Here is a 12,358-nt window from a genome sequence, read left to right on the forward strand (position 1 = left end):
GATTTAACTAGATAAATTTGCTCTGCTGTTAATGGAGGACAAGTTTAGTTTACCTATTTCCAGATGTGTCGTACTACTTCTGTGGGAAGTAGGAATTTTACAATGTATAGTCCAGTATTTTTTGGAGTTACAAGGTAGATTGGAGGGGACTAGTTAAATTAAAAAACAACACAATATCTAAGTTCTTTTTATTTCCTGCATCTAGGTTTACAATGGGAACATAGTATACTTTTAAGGGAACTCATTCCTGTAAACAATATAAATTTCTGCCAAGTAATTTTAAATAAGTCCTTGATTTTATTCATAAATATCTGATCTGAAGATTATATACTGAAGTGGCGATCCACCAATCATTTGACACTTAACATGACAAGCTTCTTTTAATACTAGTTTTGCATTATGGAAATTAAAACTCTGCCATATGATAAAAGATTGCATTGATAATGTCAATGAAACTGAGTGTAATTTAGAGTTAAAATGATGTATTAAAATCTCAATAAGTTTATAAACCAAACAAACACTTTTGGTTCACCCTTTCCCCCCTAATTACTCATAATTAGGATAATAGAAAAAGAGTAGCTTACTTTGGCAAAGACGTACTCTACAGTAGTTCTATTTCCTCTAAATCAGTGGTTCCCAAACTTGGCAACTTTAAGACTTGTAGACTTCAAGTTGAAGTTTGGGAACCACGGCTCTAAATCATAGGAAAGGCCGATTAAGGATATTACATTGACTAGGCACTACTAATATATTTTGTATTAATTTTGATTTGCTGCAATTATGATTAATTTTGATCAGATTTAATACCCTTTTTTATTTGGACCATTTTGTTGATGAACATACTTGTCTTAACTTGGACATTATTGTATAATAGAGATGGAGTCCTCAGGCATCTAAACATTCAACTAATTTTCAATTCAATAGATAAAAAGTGGAATAAGCTTAAGAGTAATTTACTGAAGCATGTTAGATATTTTATCACCAGAGAATACTGTGACTCACAGAGCTATCAAACTTTTCTTTTTTAGCTTTTAATATGTCACTCAAGATAGCATTTCTGAAGGGTTGCTATCCCTTTGATACATCATTCCCTATCCACAGAACTGTTCCTAAACAGGCCCCCAGCTCCGTCAATTTGACTGACTAGGCACTTGAAATATTTGCTAAAGAGTTACGGAGAAGTCATTCAAACTCATTGGGATTTTCAGACAGGAACCGTGTCTTCATATTCTCAGGTTAATCATTACCTAATTTTCTGATTATTGACTTGTTCCCTCATAGGGTTTTAACTTGCTTTGGCTTATCCACATTAATCAGTGAGGAACTGTCAAGCTATACACTCCTTTGCTAAATCAAAATTTTAAACTGTGGGAACATGGCATTTTCATTTTTAACTTTAGGACGCTACCTAATGTCAATTCCAGATTATGAATATAAGTCTCACAAGACATATAGAAAAGCATTTAATGCTGCTTTTATTCTGGGATGGAACAGGCTGTTCCTAGCAGCATATTAAGTAATCAATAGATGCTGCCACATAGCGTTATCTTGTTGTCAAGGTTTATAGCTGCTCAGAAAGCTACTGAATATTTTCTGGGGATATTGAAATAGGTGAATATTATTAACCAAAGTCAGAATAAAAGAAAGATTGTTTTGCTTGGGAGAAGCCAGGGCTGCGGACTCCTGCAGTGCAAGACTATGATTAGAAGTAAACTTAAGCAACAATTTGTGGGTTTGAATACCAAATGCAGTAATAAAATCAAATCCCAGGTATAATTTATGCTATGTATTCTTTGTATTTTAACTAGGCTAATAGGATAGAATTGGGTGATAAACTGGTAATTTTCTCTCCAAATTTAGAACATCCTCCCAAATTTAAACTTGTATCTGTAAGAATATGATTACAAATGTACATATGGCAAAGCAGGTTGTAGATAATGCCTCACATATTTCACAAAAGCCCCCTTAAACCAGAAACAAATATTATGCGACATTGCTTTCTTCACTGGTGTTTTTTCCTCCTCCTTTTCACTTTCCAGTTAGGTCTCTTCTCCAACTCCGCACCTACCAGTTGTTGTAGGATAGCAATTACCAGGCAAGCATGGGAATTCTAGGCCTTATTGTCCTACACAAAGTTCAACAGATATGAAGGACACCAAATGGGAGAAAGCTAATAGAGAAAGAAATGATTGTGATATTACTACATGAGGAAGTTCTCAGTCCTAGAAATGGCCCTCAGTGTAATGGAGGCATGGAGATTCATAGAATCTTTGCTAAATATAGGACAAGTAACACAATTTCTCAGATAAAAAGTTACAGTAGTTACAAACCAATTACCACTTTTTCATCATCATCATTATCTTTTTTTGCTTTTTTTTAAGAATCTTAGTACAATACCTGTACATGGGATGGTGGAAGTCCTCTTCTTATATAGACAGCAAAAAGTGCATCCTTCCCTAAAGAGATATTGAATTTCAGGAACTGTGGCTGCGCAATGTGAATTTGTGATCGCCAGAATACTCCTTGTGGCACTTCTTGAGTGATTCTCCGTCCGACCTCTGCCTCCCCACTGTCAATGCTATTGTTTCTAGTGGCCCATGGTCCTGGAAGACAAGAGCCAATAAAACCATAGGACAGTCAGAATCAAATAGATTTATGTTTAAGATGAAACTGGGTGGCAAACCTATATGTCAATGCAAAGTGCATAGTAGTTATTAAGACAACCTATGCTTTAAAAAGCAATAATGAAAGCAAACTGCTTCTAGTACAATTTTATCAATGTAAGAATGACAATCTTCTTAAAAAGCTATCAACTTGTTCCCTGGGGCATTTAAAATCTTGCATACAGCTTCTCTCCCATTTTTATTTCCATTGCTGCTCTTTACTGATCAAACATAATAAGAGCGGAGAGTCAGCTAAGCACATTAAAAGCTTCTTGCCCGCTTTTCACCATTCTAATATGAACAGAATATGAAAATAAATCCACAAGGGAAAGTAAAGGAATAATTTCAATGACTTGTATTCATCCTGAGTCAAATACCAAGCAAGTGTATAAGCAATCAAAATATAAAAAGAAATGAATACAGATGAAAGAAAATACACTTAAAGACAGTTACATTTTCTTCTACCAAATATTAAGAAACTAAATGTATTATTTATTATATTGGATTTATTATATTTTTCATATTTTTAGTTGAAATCTTTTGGCTAATAATGTTCCCTAGACAATGTCTTTGGCTGATGTATAGTAAAACTGTCATGAAACAATAATATAGAAACATTAAAACAAAAACAGAACATTTGATATATCACATTGAATTCTTAGATTTTTGCTTTGTGAAGGCCAAAAAGGACACCAATAATAACACATTCTTTTATGAATTTGTCTGTAACTTTTACTTTCTGCCAATCAGTTTAACTGCATGACGTGAATGTGCTGTGAGAAGAGTCATAAAGAATTATGAAACCTTGACATTAATACAAATTTGAGAAGGAAAAAAAATGAATTATAGATTTTATAGATCTTAGGTTGCTCTTAAGCTGAAGAGCAACCATTCAATCTTGGATCAAATAAAGAAACTTACTTTGGGCATTGAGAGAAAACAGAAGGCTTGGTAGGGTTCAAGAACTAGCAATGAAAGAAAACAGATCAGATGGATTGTGGGATCAAATAAATTACCTGACTGCCTTTGGACACACTACAAATTACTGTATTGTATACTGTCCCCAGGCATCCAACTCCAGGACACCTAAATAACATCTTGGATTATGTGAAGCTGTGCCTACCAGTTGTGCAAGTGCACTGTGCATCTTATTTTCTAAACTTCCATAATCTCTTAACTAATGATCAGATGAAGATATCTAGCTATCATAAAAATTTAAGAGGAAGATCATTTATTGTGGAGGACTATATCAATATATTATATAAAGTATTATAGGGACAGCAATCAGGGCCCAAATACATTTTGTCTTTCTTATTCACACAAATACAATTCAGACACATTCCTGTTTGTTCTCCATTATTTTATTAGCTTGCACTCTCACCAAAGTCATCCCAATTCCTAAGACAGCAGCAGGCCAATCCATTACAGCGATATACAAATATTTTATATATTTGTATGCCTTTCCTCTGGGACCAAGATAAAAGTAATGTGATCTTCTATTGGCCTCATGAATAATGTATGCCTTATAATGTTGGTTTAATTATTTATATGCCATATATTAAAGATATTTCACTTTATTTACTTGTATTATATTATAATATAGGAGGAGCCGTGGTGGCACAGTGGTTAGAATGAAGTATTGCAAGCTAATTCTTCCCACTGCAAGGAGTTTGATCCTGACGTGCTCAAAGCTGACTCAGCCTTCCATCCTTTCAAGGTTGGTAAAATGAGAACCCAAATTATTGGGGGCAGTATGCTGACATAAACCATTCAGAGAGAGCTGTAAAGCACTATGGAATGGTATATAAATCTAAGTGCTATTAATATTTATATTGTATATTCCAGATTTATGGAAGCTGCCAAGAAGACATGATAGGAGAAGCGCCCAGGTGGGTGGGTGGAGCCTCCCACTGCCGCCACTATCAGTTCGCCCTATCCGGGCCAAATCGGGAGCAACTTACATCTATCTATCTATCTATCTATCTATCTATCTATCTATCTATCTATCTATCTATCTATCTATCTATCTATCTATCTATCTATCATCTATCTATCTATCTATCTATCTATCTATCTATCTATCTATCTATCTATCTATCTATCTGATTTTAAGGCAGCTGAACCATCTTTACCAATATGTGAACTATCCAAATAACTTAACCCTATTACATGTAGATGCAAAAACAACTTACAAATATTAGAAACAATATCCAAATTAGATTTCTGGCTTTTATCATAAGTGAAAGGCAATAACAATGAAGTTATTAATTGCCACTTAACCTTCTGATTATCTAGAGCTCATAGTGAGCTATCTACCAAACCTTTCAATTCATGTTTTAACTTTGGGAAAGATTAAGGGTGCAGATGGATACGTAAGGTCTCCAGAGGCAAATATAGGGGTTGGTCATTGCTAAAGGATGCTAGTTAGCATTCATAATTACTCAAATACTAACTAGCATTCATCAGATCACTATTTAAGATTAACAGACCAGGTTGTGGATTCTGTGCTAAGCATTGTCCTTGACACTGTTCCCAGTTCATGTTCTTAGCATTAGACACTTTGTGAATGTTACCTAGAATCAATTATGTATTTTACCAATAGTTTTCTCCAGTTTAAATTATCTAATTGCCTTAAAAACTATAAAATGTACAAACTCTTTACTCTTTCAATGCATACTGAGGGATCATGAGTATGATTTACATGTACTTTCATCCATATAAGAATACACATTAAATTAGTGCTAACATCTTAGGAAGTAAATCAATTTGCACAAGTCTTTCATAATGTTTAGCAAAAATCTTCCTTGATATGCAACAGTTTTATAATTATGTGGCAGGGAAGTGTGAATAATCCAAGTACCAAAACATAGCCTCTTCATCCATTTTCTTTAAGTGCAATTATCACTGCAACAAGTTTCCAGTTTTAAGTTCCAAATTGCCTCTGCTCTTGAGACTTATACTTGCATGCAATGAAAAGCCATTTAAACATACTGTACTGCCAAAGTCTTTATATGGCAAGAGAATGCTTTGGCTGAACACACTTAATCTTTGAATATGTTTTTAATAAACTGTGTCTTTTTTAATTTTCTAGGTTAATGGGTCTTCAGTAATATCAGAACACAAAAGAAAAGGAAAGGGGGAAAACAGTGGAGTACACTGGAATAAATGGGATTAATTTAATGTCAAACAATATGCCTGTGTGACTACTCCAGAAATATAAAATGAAAATTCAAAATGAAACAATGAATGGGCCTTTCTATTTATTTATTACTTTTCTCCCAAGCACACCATCTTGTAGCCAACAAGAAACCAAACAATACAATCAGATACCTTTAATAATACAGAAATGCTAATGTATGTATGTATGTGTATATGTATATGTATATGTATATGTGTATGTATGTATGTATGTATGTATGTATTCAATATCAAATAGTCAGTTCATATCAAGCTTAGTATCTCAGTAAAGGTAAAGGAAAAGTTGTGTCCAGTTGTGTCCAACTCTAAAGGGCAGTGCTTTGTTTCTTAGCTGAAGGAAAAGATACTTTCCATGGTCATATGGCCAACATTACTATATGCCAAGGGGCACGGAATAGCAATAGCAGTAGACTTATATACCGCTTCATAGGGCTTTCAGCCCTCTCTAAGCGGTTTACAGAGAGTCAGCATATTGCCCCCAACAATCTGGGTCCTCATTTTACCCACCTCGGAAGGATGGAAGGCTGAGTCAACCCTGAGCCGGTGAGATTTGAACCGCTGAACTGCTGATCTAGCAGTAGCCTGCAGTGCTGCATTTAACCACTGCGCCACCTTGGAATGCTGTTACTTTCCCACTAAAGGGGTACCTATTTATTTACTTGCATTTGCATGTTTTCAAACTGCTAGGTTGGCAGGAACAGAAGCCCATCATGCAGTGTTTGGGCCTCAAACCTGGGCTGCCAGCTTTCCAGTTGAAAAGCTCAGTTTCTTTAAGCGCTGAGACATCACACCTCCGTATCTCAGTAAAGCTTACTTACCTAATTTCCATAATATATCTTACTTGCTATGAATGCTTCTATATTTAACTAATCAATTGACTACATTATTTGATGAATTACAGATGCAAATTAACTCTTGTTATTGCCTAAATTCTCATGTAGCAAGGGTTCTCTTCAGTTTTTCCTTTGCTATACCTCCTTGGAAATCCTTCAGGTTTATTGCACACAAAATTACCTAGAAAAGAAAATTTGTAGTTGAAAGTTTACTGGCAAGGTTTTACTTCTTAGCCTCTTACTAGAAGGTCAGGGTTTTTTTTTGGGGGGGGGCACAGTTTCCTAAGGACTATATTCTATTGACTATGGAGGTCTTCCTTGCATATTAAAAGGCCTTGGGCATTCCTTCCCAGTTAATTAAGCTTGCTTATCCCATCTTGGTAATTCCCATGAATACAATGTTCAGATAATAAAATTTACTTTCCTTCACCATATTCATTTCAGGATATTATCTGGACATTTAAGTTTACCTGTATGCCACTCATTCAAACATTACACAGAAGTATGGATATCTAAAATTGGATTGGTAGATCTCCTTTGGGACAACTCTCTGTTATCTGGTTGCTGGTCTCTGTACCTCTTATGTAATTATGAATTAACTGTGAAGGAGCTGCTTTATTCACATTTCAAAGGAAATACTGACCTAGCCACCTACAGAGTGGTCTTGCCTTTGAAGAAAAAAAGCCTTCTCTCTCTCTCTCTCTCTCTCTCTCTCTCTCTCTCTCTCTCTCTCTCTCTCTCTCTCTCTCTCTCTCTCTCTCTCTCTCTCTCTCACACACACACACACACACACACACACACACACACACACACACAAACAACTATTTTCTTCCTGGATCCTCAACAATGCTTATCTTGTAGCTGCATCTAAGCTGCACAAATTATCAAAAGGTATCAAAAATGGTGAAAAAATGATTAGACAGAGGATCTAGAAAGAACAAGGACTGCTACAACATATGATCTATTAGTGGAGTAGAGGCAACTTTTCCAATAGTTGATATTGAGTGGAAGTAAAAATTGAGTGGAGCTATACACACAACAGCACAGCACAGCACAGCCCCACTCTGGATAAATATTAAGGGAAGGGGGGGGGAATGTATGGCAGAATGTTTCCAGAATTCACCCTCCTGTTTCTTGGTCAGCTATGCTTCCTTTTCTCTGAAGACTGAGTATATGTATATGAGTCTATCACCAACTCAGGTTTCAGCAATGCTATGTTTTTCCTGATTGTCATTCTTACCATTAGGTTGGCGCATTATATTCTCTCACTTTCAGAGAACTGCGACCTCTGTCAGCTGATTTTATAGTGGCTTGTTTGAGCTAATAAATAAATGTTCAACTCCCCCCCCCCCAGGCACTGTTGTCGAGCATATACTTGTGCGCGTGTGTGTGCGCACACACACACATGTATGTATATGTATATACATACACACATGCTCATACATACATACAATCAGTGGAATGGATATGTATTTATGCATACACATACGTGTGTGTGTGTGTGTGTGTGTGTGTGTGTGTGTTAGTGTGTATAAGGGAGGAAGTTTTTTCTTTTTTTTTTCTTTTTTCTTTTCCAGCACTTTAAAGCTACACGACATGAAATTAATTTTGAAGGAACCAGGTTAATCTCCAAAACTGAACACTCAACAGGAGAATAATTATGGAAGCTATCAAAATAGAGAAACACACCCACAACATGAATAAATGTGACGATGCCTCCCACCTACCAAACATCTGGAAACCAGCCCTAGTCAACAAATGAGCCCCACCCACCATCCAGGCCATTACAACACGAAACAACAATGTACACACAGCCAGCACCATCAGCACCAATCTACCAATCATGATGCAACCACATAACCAATCACTCCACTTATTGAAACAAAGCCAGCACTCCACACACCCCCACCAAGAATTATAGAAAGGCGGCAGCTCCGATCACACTTTAAGCCCAAAACCCAGCCTGAAGATGGCGAGTGAGACCTCGCTGAAATGTTGCCAAGACAATCTAAATCTTACACGGGAAAAGACCCGAATACAAGACCAGCATAGCTATACCCGTGAAAATCTACAAAAACATACATACACTCTCTCTCTCTCTCTCTCTGTCTCTCTCTCACACGCACACACAATCAATTAATGGAATGTATGTATGTATATGTATGTATGTGTATGTATCCTGTTTCCCTGAAAATAAGACCTCCCCGGATAATAAGCCCAATTGGGCTTTTGAGCGCATGCGCTAAAATAAGCCCTCTCCCCAAAGTAAGTCCTCCCTGAAAATATTGCAACACAGCAGCAGCCATGAGGTGACCATGCTCGCCGACTCCTGCACCTCAAAAATAATAAGAACTCCCTGAAAGAAAATAAGGCCAAACGCTTATTTCGGGGGTCAAAAGAAAATAAGACCCTGTCTTGTTTTCTAGGAAACATGGTAGGTATATGTGTGTGTGTGTGTGGATAGATAGATAGATAGAGAGAGAGAGAGAAAGAGAGAGAGAGAGAGAGAGATATAGCTATAGCTATAGATATAGAGATATATTTTCCACAAATATTCAGGTAATGACTTTGATCATACCCTTCATTTTCTGTTTCTTAGGCACCAATAGTAGATGTCTTTTTCCTTCTTGGTTCTGTCACTACCCACTATCCAGGAAGAGAGATGTTACGGATTCCCTTAAACTAATCTGCCAAAGTCTAAGCTCTCTATCTTTCATCACTCAGAGAATTTGTTTCAAGGAAACTAGTTGCTTTATATTCCTTCTATTGTCTCTGTTGCGGCCTCTGCCTGCTCAGCAGAAAGCAGTCACTTAATCACCCACAAAAGGTAATCAGCAATTCTCAAGGCACATCCCTTGCAATCAGCAAATATTCAGAAGATTCCTCAGAACAGGCATAGTTCTCTAGTCATTCCACTCTCCTCTTTGTTCCTTTCTCTTGTTGAACTCCATTGCTAAATGCTTAGTAGCCCTTCTTATAATTGTATTTGTTAATTGAAAGCTGACCACAAATATCTTTTTTTTCTTTTCCCCTTCCCTTCTTTTCTTATACCTTCTTCATTAACAAACTGTTTTTTATGCTTCATCAATAGATATTTCTTTAAGCAGGTATCCTAATATTTTTAATGTGTTGGGAAAAACAAAAGCCATATGCTATATTTAAATTAGTGATTTGAAGCAATGTTTTAACTGCAATCCAAATTTACATGGATCCTAGCTCATTCAAGTGGAAATACTGCTAATAAATTTGATGGTAATGGTGATTATTTCAGTTTATATTTATATTCCAACTTTCTGTTCAGAGTACAGATAAATGAAAGTATCCTAAGAGACCCAACAAATACAATATATGTCTTCAATGCAGTAAGTAGGATTTGCAAAATTAATCAAGTTTGTTTTCAATTTCCTTATCTGCATATTTCATGAGCATGAACTACCCTGCAGTGGAGTTATTAGGAAGGTCTCTGAAGAACTTAGCATGGGATATATAAAAAAAAGTGTTCCTTTTAGGGCGAAAAAAGATGCAGTTATAAACACAAAATGTTGGAAGCTGTGTAGGAGATATTGTTCGCACCCAGTTGTAGATTTGTATTTATTAATATGCATGGAAGTATTTTAAACAATAAGTTAATTATATGAATTAAGTTAAAAATCTTCCTTAATAATAATGATAAATTAAGCACTTTTAAAATAATATTTAAATTATATGCATTTAAGAAAGTTGGATGAAATATGTTTACACATGCATGTTTAAAACAACATTCATAGGAATAGAAATATGCATAGGGATACAAAGCAGCGTTGATCAAAATCAATTTTGAAAATTAACAAAATTCAACATCTGAAATATTGTTCCTGCTATGAAATAATCAGTTTGAACTCTTACCAGAAACATGACAAAATGTAACAAAAGTTAGATATCTTCACTATATAAATTATAATTAGTGATTATTCTGCATGACTTAGTCTATCTCTAGTAAATAAAAGTGAATATTGAGTAGTTTTCAAGATTCTGAATTTCTTCTGATCAAGTACGGTTAACACAAGGATTATTTGAACCTTTAGAATCTCTCTGCAGACTTGTATTTTATTGTCTATTAGACAGTAGTCGATAGACTATTGTATATTGTCTAACACAGTTCATGCCCTACATGATACAGTTTGGGGCTGTCAATAAATTCTACTAATAGCACTTCGTTTGGCTCTGGTGATTTTTCGGTATTGTAACTTAGAAAGTAGGATTATTGCAGTTACTTTCACACATGAAAGTTATGGAAATATTTCCTCAAAGTTTTACTACTCGATCACTTTCTTATATTCTATCTTTCTGTTTCTTTTGATTTGAATTCAAAATACTACAATAAATTCCAGATGTTTAAAAGTATTAAAATTATTAAAATTGCATGCACATAGGACTGACATTCTGGGAGGAGGTTTCTCTCTACATCTTACACATATGCATTACAAAATATAATTCACAATTACTCTAAAATGTTGTGGAATCCTGCAAGTTGAATCAATTGGTTGTGGAATATTTACAGGTAGAGCATGACCTAATCAGATGAAACTTGCCTTATTTTAATTTTTACATTGTTTTACTACTGAATGGGAATTTTTACTATATTATATGCCTTTACAGCTTAAGGTGCTTCTTCGATACAAATATAAACTAAACAGATTAAAGCAAAGTGTCTACAATCACATTTTGACAATGGCACATATAATATATATTCCTTTATTCTTACTGGTCCTTGAGAACAATCAGTACTGACATGATGGAAAAAGGTAAGAAAATGAATATACTGCATAAAACCCAAGATTACCAATGGAAATTATAAACAATCTCAAAATATAACAATGGAATTATCCAGTTCACTAGAAGTATTAATTAGAAAATATATTTCAATTTGTCCAAGATATTTAAAAAATGTTTGACAGATCAATTTACAAATCTCAATTTCACTGTACTGCAATTTAACAACCTTGGTTAGCTAAACAGAACAAAATAAAACCTCATAAACAATGCCTACAAAAGAAGGGAATGTCAAAATGATGGGTGTAACCACATAATTGAAGCCCTGTTTCTTTCTGTTTCGTTACAACGAGATGACGCTTCAATTGTGTCATTGCCACACCAATTTTACTTTTTTTAACCCAATGGACATCTTTTACATAGTCTACCAGGGCTTGTATTTTAGATCTGGGCTGTCAAACTCGCAGCCCGCAGGCTGGATGTGTCACCCGGCCATGCTCACACCTACTTTAGCAAAGGAAGAAAAAGTCCTGATACATCACGCGATGATGCCATGACACCATAAGTTTGGCAACCCTAGATACAAAGTCCCAAAGCATCTTGGAAGAAGGCAGTGGAGATGCTTAAAAAGGCATTGACCTGTCTATGATATAACCAGGGACAAGCTGGTCTAGAGGAGTCTTCATGAGAGTCAAGTAAATAGGCAGCAGTTCTTAAGACAAATGAATTAATTGTATAAATAGGTAGTTTCAAGGTTAAGAAACATACAGCAAAGAAGCTACTGAAGCATGATAGGAAGAAGAGACAACATATTTGAACTGTTGGGGATATAAAGAGAGAATTTTCATTCTTACTCCGACAGATGGCAAATCTGTTTTTTTATGGCTTCATTCCAGTATATGATAAAGATTC

General features: G+C 35.4%; 1 protein-coding gene across 1 annotated transcript in view; it reads right to left on the bottom strand.

Annotated features, from left to right (window-relative positions):
* TENM2 (teneurin transmembrane protein 2) overlaps nt 1-12,358 on the bottom strand; it is a 928,661-nt gene that overhangs the window by 182,957 nt on the left and 733,346 nt on the right. The window contains exon 9 of the mRNA XM_087709674.1: nt 2,398-2,603. Within this exon, the coding sequence (XP_087565800.1) occupies nt 2,398-2,603 (206 nt within the window). The remainder of the gene's footprint in view (nt 1-2,397; nt 2,604-12,358) is intronic.

This window comes from Thamnophis sirtalis, unplaced genomic scaffold (genome assembly GCF_051295495.1).
Source record: "Thamnophis sirtalis isolate CommonGarterSnake01/CBP01778 unplaced genomic scaffold, rThaSir2_p1.2 scaffold_3, whole genome shotgun sequence".
Classification (NCBI taxonomy): domain Eukaryota; kingdom Metazoa; phylum Chordata; class Lepidosauria; order Squamata; family Natricidae; genus Thamnophis; species Thamnophis sirtalis.